This window comes from Ascidiella aspersa, chromosome 9 (genome assembly GCF_963924565.1).
Source record: "Ascidiella aspersa chromosome 9, kaAscAspe10.2, whole genome shotgun sequence".
Taxonomy (NCBI): Eukaryota; Metazoa; Chordata; class Ascidiacea; order Phlebobranchia; family Ascidiidae; genus Ascidiella; species Ascidiella aspersa.
Window position 1 is genome coordinate 17,415,552 of NC_139455.1, and position 19,874 is coordinate 17,435,425.

General features: G+C 37.4%; 2 protein-coding genes across 2 annotated transcripts; both read right to left on the reverse strand.

Annotated features, from left to right (window-relative positions):
* Window positions 1–825: 825 nt before the first annotated feature.
* Window positions 826–2,411, reverse strand: LOC146133323 (uncharacterized). Its single transcript, XM_083397712.1, has 2 exons — window positions 2,147–2,411; window positions 826–1,634 (listed from the first exon to the last, which is right to left on the reverse strand). Exons 1-2 carry the CDS (start codon window positions 2,409–2,411, stop codon window positions 826–828), a joined length of 1,074 nt encoding a protein of 357 aa, XP_083253838.1.
* Window positions 2,412–7,873: 5,462 nt separating this feature from the next.
* Window positions 7,874–15,524, reverse strand: LOC146133324 (uncharacterized). The gene is made up of 7 exons (XM_083397210.1): window positions 15,395–15,524; window positions 14,586–14,743; window positions 14,024–14,202; window positions 13,780–13,890; window positions 10,202–10,351; window positions 9,358–9,576; window positions 7,874–8,942 (listed from the first exon to the last, which is right to left on the reverse strand). The coding sequence occupies exons 1-7, from the start codon at window positions 15,424–15,426 to the stop codon at window positions 8,784–8,786; spliced, it is 1,008 nt and encodes a 335-aa protein (XP_083253336.1). The 5' UTR covers window positions 15,427–15,524; the 3' UTR covers window positions 7,874–8,783.
* Window positions 15,525–19,874: the final 4,350 nt, after the last annotated feature.

The following is a 19,874-nucleotide window of genomic DNA, read 5'->3' on the forward strand; positions in this document are numbered from 1 at the left end:
TACAGAACAAAAAACTTGAAAAGAAATAGGGATTCGTGCACAAAGCGCATACAAAACACTCCTACTAATGTCATAAAAAGAGTTATTAACACTTTTAGCCCAAATGCGTCGAAAAGTCTCATCGCACCCTCGAAAATAATAGTTTTGTCTTCAAAAACGATATAAAGGCATTTTTTCGCTTTGCCCGTATGGATAACATCTTTGTAAACGCAGTGTGTGGTGTTCTTAAGGGTGTCTCATTATAAAAAAACAGATATGACGTCACAAAGTTACATTTTAAACGTGACGTCATGATAAAAAAAACTCTGGATCCGCCCCTGTTTATCAAATTATTCCAATTTTTACGAAACATCGTAGATAACTGTATTGGGACGTGGTATCAAAAATAACACCCCTCGAAAAAAATTTAGCTTGATTAACTGTATGCTTTTTCACCGAACTCTTTACCTGGTTTATATGCAGAGAAAATGATTGCCGCCATTATATCGAGCATGAAAAAACAACGCCATTATATCGAGCAATGTACGCATCGATTTTTGTGTGTTCATTACGTCCCACTATTTTCTAAATTTTAATATTTTGCCAATTTATACCAAACTTTTCAAAAAATATCCTTAACTATAGCGTAATTACGATTGCGAACAGTTATTAAAACATATATTTCTTTAGGTATTTCTAATTTGACGTCGAGTTATGATGCAACTTTGCGACGTAATCTCCCAAAAAATCATGCCTCCACCCCCCTCCCAAACAATAACCCTGGATAGCCACCCTTTACCAACACAGCTGCCTAACTCCTGCGATACGCCCATATTAACGGTTTGGTTAGCTGCTCGGTGTCGTTGTTTGAAGAGTGGCGACGCTGATTCTCCGCCGCTTGGTGACGCCATCGAGTCGCTTTCCAGCAAAGGGAAATAACCTTTTCCTCCAGTTAACGAAGGTTAGGGTCATGGCGATGATGTTGGCGAGCACGATGCAGTCCTCAATGGCAGTCTGCAGATCCTCATTGGACGAAAGAAGTGGCATCGTTATGATGACCGTGACGTCGGACATGATGCACGACATGGTGACGTAGACGGCGCGCTTGATGACGTGCGTGAAGCCGCTGGCGGGTGCGGCGCCCTTGTGGAAGCGCTCCTTGGCCGGGGTAAGCGCGGACTTATGCCGGATGATCGGGCACACAAAGAGGTAGAGCAGTGCGACGTGGAAGGCGATCGACATGGCTGCCATAACGGCGAGGTAGACGTAAGCCAGCATTGTGTCTTCCACGAAGTGGCAGCCGCTGGTGGAGACTACAAAGTAGCGCGCCATGCCGAAGAGAACAGGGACCACGACGCCGCTGGCCAGGATCAGTACCACTGTGAAAACGCTGAGGAAGCGCGTTACCGGCGAAGTGAGGTGCTTCATGCTGGCGTGTACGTAAAATGAGCGTTGACGCAGCCAGAGCAGCAGGTAGATGAACACCAGGGTCCAGGTCATCAGCACGAAGAGGAAGTTCTTCATGAAGGCGCAGAAGTGCAGGTCGTACGGCAGTAAGTGAATGACCTCGTAGACGAGCTTGCTAAAGTAGAGTAGGGTGCCGGTAAGCGGACAGAGGATCGAACAAGCGCGCATCTTCACCGCTTGCTCGCCACCTGGAAAGATAGGCACCCGAATTTTAATTACCGAACAGCGTTAAGGTAAAGTTAGATTTCATCCTCTGTAAAATAAATTAAAAATATATAAGGAAGTATCAATTACTAGATAAGATTCCATCTACTCAGGGCCAAGAAGAACAGAAAACTGTTTTATTAAGGCTTATTTCTTTCCCATTGAAGCCATGCATTTAAATGACTTACTTGGTTGTATAAACTACATATGCATGGCCGAACATATTTTTAAATGGCCGCAAGATGGCGTATGATCACAGATTTCGCAATTTAAATAAATGCGTGGATTGTTCAACGCTAAATAATTGTAAACATCAATTTCATGAGATAAGTGGATACGAAAGACAGTATGCGGCAAAGGCACAAAGGAGAATTAGTGTGCTTGATCGTTTAGTTAGTGTGTTTGCTGGTAAATAAAAATACAAATGGCAGATTAACTGCAACGCTGTTGTCAAGAAACATAGGCACCTACGGCAAATAAGACAAAAAACATTTACCATGCCAAGCCTGCCTCCTTGTCCTTGGTTGAAAGTTTGCCAGATTGGCGTTGCGCATAATCTTAGTTCCCCGAAGATGGTGCTCATACAAGCACAGTCTCACAGTGATGAATCCTGATATAGCCATAAATAGGAGTAAGTGCAATATTCTAAAGGCAAGATAAGCACTGGAGACGTCATTCTCCTGGTGGTTCCGGCTTCCATTCGTCGAGTTGGAAATTACGTCATAGCCGCTTAGAGTTGTAGACCAAACTGTGCTTTCCATTGATTTCGGTAAAATTGAATTGAAACTGCTAGAGCTGCTAATGTAAGTTGGTTAGACAAATTTTGCAACATCAAGTACAGAAGCGACTTACGACAACTAACAATTGTTTTTAAAATTTTCACATGTATGCTTGCATCTCTCACCTAAATGTAGCAACACGTCCCTAAAAAACAAATTGTATATACTCAAACTATAAAATACTATAAATATGCAACACAACGTTCGTAACAACAATAATTAATTAATAAACTGACTTCAAAAAAGTTTAAAGTTTAAAGACTATGAACTTGCGTCATATTTGCGCCTTTGTCTGTCCGCGTCTGTGTTACAAACTTTGTTGTGCAAATTATTGACTGCGTAACTGACAACTAGTGAATGTGCTCACAAAGATGATTGGAAGCGATATAATTAGTCATACAACTGTTTCGCAGAAAATAAGCATTTTAAGGAAGCGTCCGCTTCTCCGCCATATTTCGCTTTAATTTCCCAAAAAACTAACAAACGGATTTTAGTCTATTAATTATCTTTCTATCTAATTTAAATTAGACAATGTAACTTAGAGATAAACCTGCTTGCCTTAAAACACTTGTTAGTTTGGTTCACGTAAAACAATTACAATTATTAGTCGTGTTGCTCGACAAATATATTCTGTGGCTGGTGCACGTCTAATATCTTAACATCATATTAATTGTGTTTGTTGTTTACGCTGTGCAAAAACTTTTCAATAAAAATTGAACTTTCACCTAATGTACCAACAACGACAAGATCTTTTGTGGAATCTACAATCTATACTAGGCTTCCTTTCTGCAGTGTGATCGACCCCATCAAATATGCACCAGGAAAATGTGCACCAGGTTACCGAAATACGATATGACATATTTATGGCTTTGCTGAGTTCTGTACGGTGATATGACGTCGATACAACATTAATTAATCAAGCCATGTTCGAAGGCAAATACATGGCCGATAGAATCGACGTTCTTTCGGTGGTATTCCCCGAGTGTAGGCGGATATACTGTCTTAGGTTTACTGTTTAGTTTACTTCTGGCGGATCGGAGGTCAGCGCAAAAAAATAATGTCATATAAATGCGGCAATTAATACAATGGGGTAATTCTGATCAATGCTAACACATACAGTATTTCGTGGTTCATATTCGCTAATGTCAGCTGCGTTTAACAATACACAAAATGTGACTGACTGCAAACAAATACATACGCACTTGAAAATTGAAAAATGGAAACAATTAGTAATAAAAGATTGATAGAATTTCCATGAAGACCGGGTTTTAGGTTAGGGATTTACAAAAGTTAGTTTCTGTGAGTCAAGCTAAACAAAAATAAATGATTTCTATACTTTTTTTAAATTTAGCCTTCGATCAAAATATGTCGGATTAAGAAATAACTACGTCCAATTCTTCAATCGGGATTATTTTGTAGTTCGGTCGTAATCATTAATCAAAATGTCTCATTATTTTCACATTAGGTCACAATGAATTGCCTTAATATACTTTTTGCGATTGAAGAAATTCGTGCCTATTTTACCCTTGTTTTATAAGAAAATTATCTAAAACTCAGTAATTTGTGCTGCGTTTAACATCCTCATTATTTAGCCCACCTGTCGCAGTAAAAATGATACGCATTACAGCTATGAAAACAATTCCAATAAAAGGATCTGGCCGAATCTGTACTTTTCCTTGTTGAAGGCTTTTACAACTAAAGCTTGCTTACACGTATAAATAATAAATTGCATAAAGGTAAGGGATGTGTTTTATTTAGCCTTCATGCGTTAAAAGTTGACTAATCACACAAGAGGCCGTCCACCCTCATGCCAGACCATCACTGTACCCGCCCGTGCTTTAATTACCGTACGCGAAACTGGGCTCGTAAATACCACGCAAGTGTTCCAAGTACGTGAAAACCCTGTTAAGCCATTGTCGACGATGCATTATCCTTCGGCGTCATGTGTGGCTTCCCCAAGACGCTTGTATATTAGATTTTCTTGTCAACCAGAAGACGCCACGCTCACCACACTCGTGCATTATTCATATCAAACCTGGCCTTTAATCACCTAACCTAATTCAAAACGACAAGCTTACTTTCGACTTTTAAAGTCTTTGGTGGCAACGTAAAGTTTGCGCGACTATAAGAATAATTTCAGGGCGCGGGGTAAAACAACAGCAATTGGCATTTTCTTCTTATTTCACCCCAAGTTCCAATAGAAAAGAATCACTTCTCTCAAGGAACTTGGGCGCCTATAAAACCCGTATCCTAAAAAATTTCAGAGTTGAAAATAAATGTAAATTATAGAGGGTTTCATCGATAATAAATCGTTTTCATCGATAAATAAGTCATACGTACTCCAATGACACCAATGATCGTAAAGGAGTAATCCAGTGATATCCAAAGACCACTTAAACAGTTAGTAAATACTTAAAATCAGTAAATTGTATGCTTGGTTTGTTTAGCAATTCTAGCAAACAAATCAATTTATTCCAATTCGGGAATTTCTGGATCTTAGCTTTTGCTTAAATCTAATGTCCTTTACTTATATTCTCCTTATTAAAGCAGTCATTTTAAAAAGACAAAATGTATAAGGATTTAAAGTATTAGTTATAGTATTACATGCTGTAGGAATGTCGTTACTTTGTATTTTTTCAGATGCCCTGATCCCAAATTTATATCTGTAAACCAGTATGCAAATTATTAAATGATGTTTTGCGAAACCAATGATTTTTAGTATTAGGCAGTTAGTTTACCTTAAGCGCGTACTTGATTGTTAATTTACCAGTTTTGGAGTAAATTATCCTTCTGGCGAAAAAAAACATGGCTGCAATATCCTCATTTTAGTTTCTTAACGAATCATTAACGACACCATCTAAATAGGCTTCAACCTGATTTTATCGGCCATCCCTATTGTTGATCACGCAAGTTCTACGCAAGACTTAACCAGACGGCTTTAAGACTTCGTGAAGTATGAAACAATCAGCGGCCACAACGCGAACAAGACTTACGAACCTGCTATACAAATTCTGGATTTAAAGTGCCCTATCGCCGGCTCTTTTTATGCTGCCTGAAAACAGCCTACGGAGAAGAAAACAGCCTACTTTTTCTAGTTAAACCTTTTCTGCTTAAAGTTAATGCATTTGAGGCCGCTGAAGAACTTTGATGGACTCGGCCGATCGCCAATCGCTCGGAGAATTGCGAAACCCTTGGGACTGAAGACCGCGCGTTGTTACTTCGTAATGCGGTCTTCAGCTTTTGCAGGGGCTTCGCGTCGATTTATGGATGCCTTGCGGTGCTGTGTAAAAAAACCCTTTCTGGCCGAGGTCAATGCAGAAAAATAAATCGACCTAGCTTTAATATTTAATGAGACGACCATCTTATGGCGGGTTTATTACTTTACAGTTCGCTTGGTGATTGTGACGTCGTATAAAAATCACAAAAAACTTGTTAAAAAGCGTAGCCGTAGAGCTTCAGACTTGCGGTGCTTTCACAGCCTGACAATATACAACGATTAGGCAAAAGTGAAGAGCCGCTATTATAGAACAATTGCGAAACAATGAACGAGATTTTTCTGGAAACACCAACCCGGTAGCCTACTAATATAAGTTTCATTTATATTAAAACAGCAAAACTCCAAAAATGTAAGTGCTTTTCTAACCTATAACCAATATAAAAACCTCAAGGTGTTTGGAGGTCAATAAAACATTAGAGGTCAAGCAAACCAAAAGGGCGTTGGTAAGGAAATTTATCGGTTCGAATTATTCACGGTTGCTCTAGGCCGGAAGTCGAGACGAAATTCAGCTTTAAGCGTAAACAGAGTTAGGCCCTACTCTTTATACCGCATGGGGCTTCTTATCTCCGTAAAAACGGCAACAACAGGGCTGATTAAATTAGTTTGCGCGGCGCCTGTGGGACAGCCATCTTTTCAGCCGGTGCCAATTGCTTCGCAGGACCTGGAAAACTACAGGGTTCTCAGAATAGTCATGGCTATTAAAGTACCAGTGTGGATGTGGTCCCTATTTATTGTTTCTTGTACGCTAGCCTGGTTTTCCAGTGTTGTAAACCAACCACTTTGAAATAACATTAAATCAATGTTTCCCAATCTTCTTCCGCGCCGACCCAAAATCTAAGTGTAAGAATAACCGCGAAGCTACGGCGAAAAAAGTAAGACGTTACAGCATTAATAAGTTGGAATTTAATTAATTTAAACCATGACTTCGTATCGCTCCGAAATTTGCCCCAAATTGGCGAAATCGTGCTCAGAACCAATCTAAATTCTAAATAAATCCACTCATGTGAACTATAGCATTTGTCGATCCTATCAAATTGAACAGCAACCCAATTTTGGGCCCTGGCCAAAAAGTTGAGAAGACTGGTCTAAGTCAAAGCTTTAGCAAAATAATCGTTTCCAAAAAGAAGCAGGAGAAGTCGTGTTTGAAGTCATTGCCATTGCAAATCAAATCATTTGCATTAAAAACACGTCCAACACTGTTGAATTTGTAGGATTTATTTCAGTCGAAGCAATTCGACCATGTTAAAAAAAGTGCATCAGATTGTTAAACCAATACCTATACAGTGATATAAGCTTTGGTTAAGCACAATCAATAAAAAAGTCAAGTTGCTAAAATAACTATACCATCCAAGTCACGGTTATATTCTAGTTATCCTATATGCAGCAGGTAAAAACGATACTTTGTAGCCGTAGGCTATGTTTTTTACCTCATATACAAAGTAAACACACTTCAAAATCAATAATCCAAAATGTGTTTTAGGGCGTCCATATTTTTTTAATTTATTTGTTTTACGAATATTCTATATACATGCATAGGCCTATTTATTTCATAACTGAACAGACTTTATGTTAACCCAGTTTCTTAGTTTTTTACTAATACGTATTGTCTTTTGTACTGACCCAGAACCATTCCTATATATAAAAACCTTTGGAAATGGTAATACTCGGCTTAAAAACTTTGAACGTCGATGGCTAATTAATTATTATCGCTATACGTGTTTGAATTTTACGGAAGGTGTTTACTGTTGAAATAAGACCACGGGATATACCTGAATTTGTTACGAAGTATCTGGTATTAGTGACAGCAACGAAAATAAAATCGTACATTCACACATACACTGGTTTTAAAATTGCTTTAAAAAAGACTTACAAACTATTGCTGTCTTAAACACTATCTATCCAGTTTCGCGGGAACTAAACGTCAGGTAGTCCATAGTTTGTTTTTTATTCGTTCATTCACTAGTCAGTAATGATCGATGCGAGGCTTTCGTAAGCCCGAGTTTGGAAAAATGCTAAAAAAAAACATTTTTTAATGAGGGACAAAATATCAAAATATGGTGGTATTATTTTCGGTAGAAGTTAGCAGAAAACAAGCTTATCAAATTCATTGTGCGTTTTTTACCACAATAGCCAGAAACTTCTAATCACAGTAGTCTTGCTGCGGGCCTAAAAACCAAGGCCTGACTCGGGCGGCAGGTTGCACAACCACGGTTCGTGGAATAATTTCTTAAACAACTAAGCGACTTTGGTTATTCGTCAATACAATGAGATGATTAGGTAGCGATTATAGACTGAAAAAACTAAACGCTTTTAAACCAAAAAACGTTTAATCTAGTGAGGATTATTGCTCCAATAAAAAAATTTTTTTTTTATATACAATATAGCAGTCTGGCGGGAAAATATTAAGACTTAATCGGTGAAACAATAACTTGTGAAAATTTTAACAGGAACTAAAACCAACGAAAACAAACCGAACTACATTTCGTCAAACAATTCATTTAGCATGATTGGATCTTCACCATTTTACGGTCAATAATAAAATTATATTAATTATTACTAAAGAACGCACCAGAAGAAGACACGAGGTCAGTACAGCTACTTTTTATTACCAACGGAAACACTGCAAATACTTTTTGCACATTTTCGTATTTCATGTATGATTATTGATCAATTAGTCTTTGGCATATGTTTTCTTATATGACTTTTTCCGACAAATCTTACAGATTTAAAGCATTAAAGTAGAAGTCATACAGTTTCCCCAATTGTGACCTTTTATCAATTAAGCCACAATATATGACTTAATCACGTTAATCATCCTCCCAACCAAAGCAAGTTAAGATAAATAAGGTAAAGTTAGTCTTTCCATCACTAGCCTCTACGTTTTTTAGAGCACTAAAACAACTTATCGGTTCAACTCAAATCCTAAGATATTCAAAAAGTTCTTCGACTGGTTGTTTCAGGGCGAATCCTCTTCCTTTCACACAAACAGCCAGTACAAGCCGCACCCAACAACATCGCCATAAAGACGCAGCCTCAATTTGAACTCTGACGTCACACAACAGGGCGCTTCGCTCGCGTCACCAAGTGTTGAGATCGCCGAGCACCTTCTGCAGTCCCCGCTCGACGCGCGTCATCGCCTCTTGTGACGTCACCGACATGACGGCGACGCGAATGTCGTCGAGCAGTTGGTCGACACGCATAAGCGCGCCAGGGTCCGGGTGAGTAAACTTGAAAACCTGCGAAAAGCAAAAGTGCTTATAATTATAGGAGGATCCAAGTTTGGATGTATCTCATGTCGATCTCGAAACCCAAAACTTGTGACAAAAACTACAGCATCGGGTATCGGCCCTGAACAGATTTCAGGAATATCGAATTCAAAAAGGTAAATATTCTTTTCAAGCGTTTTCTATAACTCTAAGTAAGGGGTTCTTAAACTGGGGTCCATCGAACCCTTAGGGGTACGTGAACTAGTTTTAGGTGGTCCATGAAGTCCCAATTGAAATATTAGCCTATATTTGAAAAGTTATTCATTTTTCAAAGAAAATAGTTTAAAAATAAAACGCTTTTCCACTGAAAGTATTTATCATTTCACATATTCATTTTTTGGCCGAAATTTTCACTGAATATCAACATTTCATGAAACCCTCTTACCATTGGTGATGTGGTTGTGACCTCAACCGTGTTTATATGTGAAGAACTTTCCTCACAAGAGGCGGACAGTTGATCGACACTGAAGCCCGGATCGTGGTTTTGGTCGCTGACGTCAGTGATGATCTGGATCACTTGCGGCTTGACCTCTTGCTCGTCTTCCAGGATCATGAGGGTCTCACTACCGGGAAGGTTGTCGTCTGTCAGAAGAAAGCCTTCCACCTTTGAAAAAGAGGATTGCAAACGTGAGACTTCTGAGGCTGTGATACTTACTAATTTTCTGTAAGATTTGGAATTCCTACATTTTTATAAAACAAAATCTATAAATTTAGATTTTGAATTGTTTTCCTTCATCAAAAAACTGGGCTAATCTTTGAATTGCATCATGGGAGGCTTTTTACTTAATTCACAGCTTACACATTACTCATCAAGACAAAAACATTACAACCTATCCAGTTCTGTAAAACATTACTTCTAAATGTCACTTGCTGCGTTTTAGTAAAGTTGTATATTTTTATAAAATTTTGAGTCGTTAAAATAGCAAACTTTAGGTTGATCCATATTGTTTGTCAATAAACTTATTAATTACAAACAAGAGTCCAATTTTAATATTACAATACTGAATGGATAAAATATTTGAACTGACACAGAATATAATAAATAAAACAAATATTGATAAAATATTTTGAACTGACAAGTACAAGAAATATTTTTTAGCTTGATATAAAAGCTAGCAGATAGCAACAAATGATAAATTTATAAATATATATTGTTTATTTTCTTAAATCAATTAATTACTTCAACTTTGTTGTAATATTAACAAAATGAGAATCTTCAGCATTCGTACCTGACATGTCTCATGTCCTGAATGTGCACTCATTGTTGGAAATTGGACATAACATCTAAATTCTTCCTGTAGTTCAGCACCGATGGACTGCAAAGCTGTTCTTAGCCTCTTTGAAGCATGTTCCCTTTTTGATTTTGTGTCAGATGTGATCTTAATAGTACAACAAATTTTAAATTGACCTTCTTTATTTAAATGGGGGGAATCAGTGTTGAACTTTAGGCATAAAAACTTTGCTAGATTTTTTCATTTAAGACCAAGGCTGGGGAGTGGGGAGCCACAGCCCAATGCTCTGGAGACAATCACTTTTGCTGGAGCCAGAATTTATAAGCCAGACCCAGATCCTGAGCTGTTTTTTATTATTTTTGTGGGGCTATGAAAATGTTATGTGTTCTAGCTAGATAGAAATTTAAATTGCTCAAATAAAAACTACTAAACAGTTTAGTGCAACGGTGTCCAACCTGCGGCCGTCGATGAAAAATTGTGCGGCCGTTAACACGTATTTTAATAAGCATGTGTTGGCGGCCGTGACCGTGCTGGCATGCGTTAATGGTTGATATGCTAAATGCAGATTAGAATTATTTACGACTTAAGGGACTACAGTTAAATCAGTGAGCTAGGCTTTTTCGCTACATTCTCAGTGAACAGAATTCTTATGTGCGCTAAAAAAACTTGATTTAATTGATTGATTGATGCACAAAGAAATCAGTGTATGACAGGGGTAGGCAACCTACGGCCCGCGGACCGGATCGGCTCGCCGATGTAATTTAACCGGCCCGCGGCCTCTTTGAACAAATTATAGACACGAGTCCATTACAAATACTTTTTGACTATTTTAACTATAGGTAATTGCGTAAAAAGTTTCGCGCTTCGCGCAAATTATATTTGTACGTCCGCTTCGTTTACGTTTTGAGGCTGTCTTTTGAACTAGATCAGCGCTTTTTTACCGTTGAACAGAGGAAGGCTGACAAATGGGTTGCGGACAAACGGAAACCGTATTCAAAAATATCGGGCATATATTTTTAATTTGTTTTTAATTTTTGGCAATGTAATAAAAACTTTCACGAAATTTAAAACAAATGCCAGTATAGAAAAAAATGCTGAAATTGGAACTTTGAGACAGGTCTAAAATTAGGTTTTTTTATAGGCCAGCCAAACATTCGTCTACCATTGCTGGTCATTAGATTGGCTAAGAGCATTAGAGCAGGGGTGGATCCAGAGGGGGCACCTGGCCGTCCTTCAAAAAATATTATTTTTGACAAATTTCAAAGCAAACACACTTTTTTCGCGCTTTGCGCGAACTTCTTCTATCTGTTTTATTGTATTTTAAGTCCCTTTGAAGTAAATCTGTTAATATCAAAAGTGTTATTTATATCATGGCATATTGCGCCACATTACTAATAAAATACAATTCTTACATAAATGCTTGTGTTTATAACAATATGGGATTATTTTATGTGCCTCAGACCATTTCGATTGAATTAAAAGTTTTTCCAAATCCAAACCTAATAAACGCATTTTTTTTCGCACTTCGCGCGATCAATCTGCATTTAGGTTCCATACTTTTTCCACGAGTTCGTTAGACAACAAGACATCTTTTTAAGATTAATTATGTTATTCCGTTACGATTTGACAACTTTTTGAGTCACCCCTACAAAAATTTAACTTGTGGCCTTGAGGAAAATAAGACTGTCCAGGTTGTTCCTAAGCAAAAAAGACACTCGCCAGCCGGACGAACGGCTATCAATCTGCACTTGCCCGGACGAAATAACACTCGCCAAATTTGTTGACACGCCGTCTGCAAATTTCCGTTCTAGCGCGGTTATTTCTTGGGTTATCGTTATTCTGTCTTACAGTTTCTATACGTAAACATTAGTTTTTATAAAAGTCTTGTCGTTTATTTCCATGCATGAATGACCAAATTATTGACCCATAAAGAAATTTACGCTTAAAACAATGTTTTTTAGCCGAAATATTATTTTTACAATCTTTAGTGAAAAAATAACACTGACAATTTAGTAGCCACGGCCTGCCTGTTTTCCTTTTTTCTAAAAAGCCTCGCGCTCTCTTTTTTTCTTTATCTGTTTTTTCTGTGCTTGAAGGACGTTTCACCGCAGGTTGCTTCACGCCGCAAACAAAACGCCACATTTCGCCTAACACTATAGTTACTGGTTGAACAGCAAATAATTTTGTCTTGGTTAACCGCTATGAACTTTAAGAAATCGTAACAACATAATTACGTAGACTAATCAGCTGTAGTTACACATTAGGTCATACTTTAAAATACCGCAGTGTTCAGTAGGCCATTTCGCTCCCTCAAAACATGTTAAAAACTAATTTTAACTTTATTTTTATCAAATTTTAACTTTATTTTAACCTAACGAAATTGCTTATTTGTAGAGGCCACAGTTCCTCTTTGAATTGATGCCAGTTACCCAAACATAATATTTTGTCGATTTCAGACCCAAACGTGATATTTTGTCGCAAAGTCAAGTTCTTTTATGAATTTTAAAAAGTGCATCGTTTTTATGGCGATAGATTAAGCTTGCTTAGGCATTTTTGTATTACTGCATGTCAGCAGGCTATTCCTACAATTCAAACTGTTGATCTTCGAAAAGACCACGTTTATGAAGAGGAAGTGTTTTGTAACAACCAATAAAAAAATGGACAATTTGCGATAAAAGTTACTGCTGAAGTGCTGATCCAAGTGGGCATTTTGACATATTTCCTGCTTTTATGGGTTAATATGGTTTAATTGTGTCACACTTCCTGATTTACAATGCTTCCACGACGATAGTAACATAAACTACTCTCAAGAAACACAAAAACTTTGTCAAAAGCCATAATTTGACAAATTTTGACTTTATTAATAAATTTTAACTTTATTGTAAATTTTAACTTTATTTTAACCTATAAACTTTTTAGTAACAGTCCCCTAGGTGCTGAAAACAGCTTTATTCTTTGATTCGTGGACAGACGAGGGACATTTTTAACTTTATTGACTTTTGCCCTACTCATAACTATTTACCACTTCAGCAATGACGTCTTTGATTGTTTGCCGGTAAACGATTTTTTAAACGGGACAAAGAGTCTTTATTACGATTATACAACGGGACAAAGAATCTTTATTACGCGCTTCGAACATGACCTCCATTAACCTTTACTAATTGTGCGGTGTTGAATGTATTTGCGTCTTAGCGTTTAAGGAAATAACTGGCGCTAAGTAATATTTCGCCTGTTAGTGGTGCTTAACACAAGTTGTCCTACACCAACTAATTACATTTCTCGCCGAAGCCACTCGCCAGTCGGGGAGTCGGGCAAGTGGGTGTCAATCAGCACTCGCCCGGAGCGATTTGCACTGGCATTGGCGAGTGGGCGAGTGCTTAAGCCCAACCCTGCTGTCAATGCGGCCGTCAAGAGCTAAAAGGTTGGACACCCCTGGTTTAGTGTATAAACTGCCACCTAATTTAGCCTGTGCTTGAGCAACTTTTAAAAAATATCAACATAAGCAAAGCACAAAAGCTTTATAATATAAACAATTTATCAATAGAAAAAGGTAACAAAAACATTGCTTTGCATACCTCAAACTGTGGGAATCGCACCACTTCCCGAACAGTTATAAATGCTTCACAATTTTTCTTCTTTGAACCTTTCACTTGATTGTATTTTCTTTTTGAGGCCCCAGTAAGAACCTAGGACATTTCACAAAACAACTTTAAAAAAGGGTGTCATGGATATTTTACATTACTGACTAAAAGCTAAAACAATATATAAGACATAAAATAACCACAGCCAAAATGTAAATTGGGAATAAAAAATACCTACACCATGCTCTGTAGACATTCTCTTTCTTTTCTCTTTGCGATTATGGTCCCTATCCTTTCCAAACTGACATTCAAGCTTGGCTGTGGACAAAATAATATAGGGAACTCCCAGAAAAATACCTTCAGCCTCATAGCCATTTTTTACTCCAATCTTCCACCAAATTCTGCTCTTTGCCCTGTCTGCATCATACATGAAATAAATTTAAATACTACACACCAAATGCATGCAATTAATTATCTAGTAAAATATTTCAAATTCACAAGAATAAAAAAATTTGCTTAATGTAAACATGAAATTGATTTGCAAAATGACCTAATTTAAAGATATCATTAAAAGGCCTGTTTTTTTATTCTGTTGATAAAATAGTTAATAAAACCAAACCAAACATTTGGGAGAGTAATATATCTTACTAAAAGATTTCATATTGCAAGTATGGTATTAGAGGTAAATAAGATTATTATGATAAACAAAAACAGTTTAAAGTTATTCAAACAATATGCCTACTTAAAAACAATAAGCTCACTGTTAATAATAACATGAAATAAGGTTTCTAACATCATACCATATGTATCATGGCTCAGCTTAATAAACTTTGTTCCAGTGGCAATCTCAAATCTGCCAATTGCTTGTTCAGCTTTTTGACGGGTGTCAAACCAGCACAATCCATGAGCTAATTCATGCTCGTCTTGGGTCCCAAATATCTCATTGTCGAATACTGCACTAAAAAAACATGGATGATACTTATTTTCTTTGCAAAAAGGTATTCTGTTTTTCAATATATTTTTAAGCTATCTTTTGTCAACAATAGTTGCACAACTTAAATATTAAATATAAATGTTCTTAAATAAAACTTGGCTAAAGCAACTTGTAATTTAAACATTATATTCAAGGAAATGATTATACAAAAAAAAACATTCAATAAAAAAGAGTACATGGTTGAAAGGAAATATTATTACATTATAAAGTTATGTATGTATTTCAATGGATTATTTTTCCAAATAAGATGGAAGGTTGTGCTTATAAATGAGGGTATGAACCTGGTAGTTTTATAACTAGTGGTCTACCACTAACTTTGTCAGCTGTTGTTATCTGGTGAAATGGAGCTATATAGGATTTTAAATGATTTAGGCAATGAATTTGCAGACGTGAGAAATAAAAAGTATTCACAAATGAAAGTATCACTACAAAATCTGCATTTACATCATTTAAATACAATACAGCAGTATGCTAAATATTTTTAAATTACATTTTGACTCAGATCAAATTAATTAAATTAGATTTTTTTTGGAGTTCAATCAAAATTTAACCGGTATATTTTTCCTTGGGCACAAAACCCGATGAATAAAACAATGGTAAAAATGATATGTTTACCTTTCTTGTGTCGTGCACAATGCGGCTGTCATTTCTTTTTTGTACTTCGAATTGCAAAACCTAATAATTTACGTAATTTTGATCATATGAACGCAATTAGTTGATCAGTTTACCGAACGGTAAAAATAAGTGATAACAAGGTTTTAAAAGACACCGTGCCGACCCGGTAAATTTTTGTATAGTAATTTTTTTCGAAGGCCTTGTAATATTATATAATAACAACATTTTTATATATTTTGATAAATGTCAAACGAAAACGTTTTCTTTGGATTATAGAAATGTATATATGCGATTTCAGGGTATTCTGAATTGGCCTAAAGAAATATCAGGGGTATATTTTAAAATAATATATTTTTATGTTATATTTCGAGGTAGCCCACATCCCATACACTACAGTCTTTAATAATATCAAGCTAAGTAAAGAATACCTTGCAAGATTCGTCACTCGTCACTTGTGAAAGGTCAGCAGTTTACAAGCCACTGGCAACCACGATTTCCCTTATCTTGAAGTTTATATGCCCTATCCCTGTTATTTTTTTTATACCGGTAACTGCATTTTAAGTCGATATACTTACTTTTCTTACATTGAAACAAAGATATTATAACCTTTTTAAATAGTAGGTCTACGTCACATTATTCAGGAACCAACTAAACATAGAAGTTTTATTTTAATTTATACAATCTGAGCGTGACAACTTTAGTTTAAGTTTTTTTATACGCTAGAGAGCGTATATGAGTCAAACGGCTTGCGAAGCCTATTTTTAGGTCGTAGGACGCGTAGTCGCAATTAGGTATATTCGTAAATTATGCAACGGAATATACCATGTTTACGTCTCGAAATACATTTCGTTTATTTATCTAATGTTAAACGTTTTTGCAACGGGCTAATACTGCGTTCAACGCATTGAATAAATTTAGGATTATTTGTTATTTTAGGAGTTGCTATAAATGTAAAACTGATAGAATTCAATAAGTACTACGCAACTTTATTTCCCAAACTTTTTAGGTTGTAAATATAAAACAGTTTGGTTTTGTCTTATGTATCTCACCTCAGTTATCCATTCATTGCAATCCGCAATTTACTTATTACAATTTACAAATAAATTCGTGGAGAGTAAGTCATGACATAAAAACTAGTTTTGTGTTCTTGTTGTTATATTTTAAAGTCAATTTGTATTCAGTACGCTTTTTAAATCTTAAACATACATTTGGTCAAAACTAAAAGCACAATATAATAAAAGTATTGATATCCTATAACACCAAATATGTAAAAGAAAGGCTTTATCAGCTTATAAGGTCCAGTGGGAAAGCAATTCTAGATAGTTTTTGTAAAACCGTAACTGCTTGATTTGTAAAACAAAAAAACAGTAATCGTTTTCTGAAAATGTGCCCACTTGATCTGGGTGTTTCTATTTGTTTTGTTGTAACAATACAGTAAACAGCCACTTAGCCATAATGCTCGTGTGGACGTGAAAATTCTTTTACGTTCTCTGTTGGGTGCGATAAGCCAAAAAACGTTGGAAAATGAGAGTCCCAAAATACTAAAGTGATTTGGTTCTCTTATTATGCAAATATATGTTTTATAAAACGTATAGAATATTTTTAACACGAAAAGAGAATTAAAAATAAAAATATATTAACTTTTTTTATTAGGTTATATTTTTGGTGCCTCTTCATTAAAAGTTGCGTATTACTTTCCTAAAAATAAAAAAATGTTAGAATTCCGTCAAAAAACTTTTCTATTAAAAATTATCTTGTCAACCATTTTTTACATTTGCTTAAGAATAAAAAATAAAAATTGTAAAAGTGGCTTCATCTAACTTTCTGTCAGACTAAAACGCGTAATGGTATCTCTTGGATAAAGCTACCACTTGCAGAACAAAAATGTCTCGGAAACATTTGGTTGTGCGTCTATTTTGTTTAGGTTCAGTCCGACAATTTTCCTATCAATAAAATGGCGGACGCCCAGCAGACGTGTACACACCAAATGACTAAGCAGTTGCATTCATGTTTGAGTCGCAAGTCGATGTCAATAATGACAACAAAGTTTATAATTTACCGAACAGTTACAATTGTATAGCGCCTTTTAATGCAAAAACCTTGATTATGAAACTAAAATCTTGCTTGACGTTTTTGATTTTAGTTTTAACATTGTCGCGTCGGAAAAGTTTCGAGCAAAGGGCTGGTTCACCGTCGAAATATTTCAATGGACAGACAAATAAATAATTCGAGTTTGCCTATTCGACGAAGGAAAGCAAAATGCGTCTAATTCTATAATCAAATCTAATTGTGAATTGCTTGACTATTCTCATTTTTTAAATTCCTGACAGGGGCGTCAGCGGCAGGAGAAGGCTAAGGCGCCTGTCGCAGCAGTTTGGACTAAAGGCGGACTCGAGCAGTTCGCATCGCTGAGGCCGCTGCTGGTAAGTGGCCTAAGTGCCCGCGTCTAGTGGGTCGTGTTTACGTGGCCGAGCAGCGGGCGAGCGAAAGGCCAAACAATTACCCCGAGGCTGGCTTTCCCACAGTGCCGCCGAAACGCGGTCGGCAACCGCGCGCGGGGAGCAATTAAAACATACGCAGGGCCCAGGGCACTTGGGTCGAGTTTTAAGGCTTTGCTGTGCACCGGAAGCAAGTCGTGTTCTCGCCGCCAAATGCGTACAACGCTGCCATAATCCGAAAACAAGCACACAAACCGATCGCTGGAATTCGCACCGACCGGCAATTAACCGCCCGCGATTCGTCGATGCCGCGTTCACAAGCGATCTGTCCAGCAGTTTCTAACCGCGCGCGGATTTTGCGCGAAGCAGCGTCTAATGACCAGGTGCCGGAACGCCGGCTTCCTCTCGTCGGCTTCCTGTTTGGCGCAAGAAAACAGAAAAATTAATTCCGTTCCCGGTCAGAATTTCCGCCGACGACGTAAGTTTTCGTCGCAAAGTCGCCAAAAAAAAACGAGGCGTGCGCAACGGTAGAGTGATCTCTCTGGCGTAGCACAAAAACGCCCCCGCCTCGACATGGTCCCACGTTAGTGCGCGGCGAGGGATTACATGGCCATATACCCGGTACGTCATTATTGGATATATTGCAAATGGACACCTGGATAGTAGCTTTGCGGATGATTAAACACGCCACGGTGCTTATTGTACCGCCGCCCCCCGGGATCCCGGTCAAAGGGGTGTGCGTGATGTCACCAGGACTCTTTTGCTGTGGTCCCAGTCGCGGACAATTCGAGGCACCGCGGATGTCTACGCCGGTGTTGAAAAAAAAATATTTTTAATAAAATTCGCGGACTTATAGCCAGAGTTCCGTTATAGGGATCCGGTGTGGGATTTTGTAGCGACAATTTTGTCGAGGTCGCGGATAAATAAAATTACAGTTTTCGGGCGCCGAAAAACTGAAACATTCGAGCGCGGCGAGCATAATACGCGCGCAAATTGGCGGGGATAAGTCGGCGTGGCTTAGCGCGTGAAACGAGCCGTAACCCAGCACACCTGCCTGGCTTCATCGAAATATAACTTACTTTTCGGGTGAACGTCAACGAATTTCGGGTCGAAATTTACTCGTATCGGACGGCGGTTTCTATTGCGAAGTCGCTCCAATACAAAGTCGTAGATTTGCCTGTTTATGAGGATGCATTATTAGGCTGTAATCTGGTAATGTCATGTTTCGTATGGTGTCCCAAACAAAACTTCGCGCTGTAAATATAGCAAGCAGATGGAATCACATTCTATACCATCTTACACACAACCTGGGAAACAAGTTTCTGGATGCCCGAAAATATGACCTTGACATTTTACAGTATTAAATTTATTTTTCGTTGGGCGTTCTTAATGCTGGATTTCCAAAAGTATATAGGAGGCCCATTACCTTCAATAATATGTAAACATTTGAGATACTGTTCTCAGGAGAAAAAATTAAACATAAAAGTTAAGCACAAATGTGTTTGTTTATAAGTTATCTGGCATTTGGATACACTATACACGGATCTGTAATGTAGCTTGATAATGAAATTGCAAGCCAGAAAGATCGAGTCGTTCGACATCATCGTTATTAAGACGTTTCGATACAAATTTGTTTCACATTAACTGAAGATGATACATGTTCGTATCGAAACGTCCTAATCAAGACGATGTCGATCGACTTAACCTCTTTGGCTTTGCAAATATCTTGCATTAATTTATTACAACTTCGGTGGCTTAGTTATAAAACAGTTTTAGCGATTATAGTTCTCCAGCACGTGGGCATATATACGGACGAATTCTAAACTCGATACGACCAACACTATACACGAATACCAAAAATACTGAAACACCCAAACATATATATATATTATATACATGTTCAAGTATTTTGGGTACTGAAAGAATGAAAACACACACAGGATGACACATTGGCAGTTTGTATGTGATTCTTCTATACCAGCGTTTCTCAACCGGTGCGCCATGGAAGGCTGCTTGGTGCGCCACGAGCGAAAGGAAAAAAT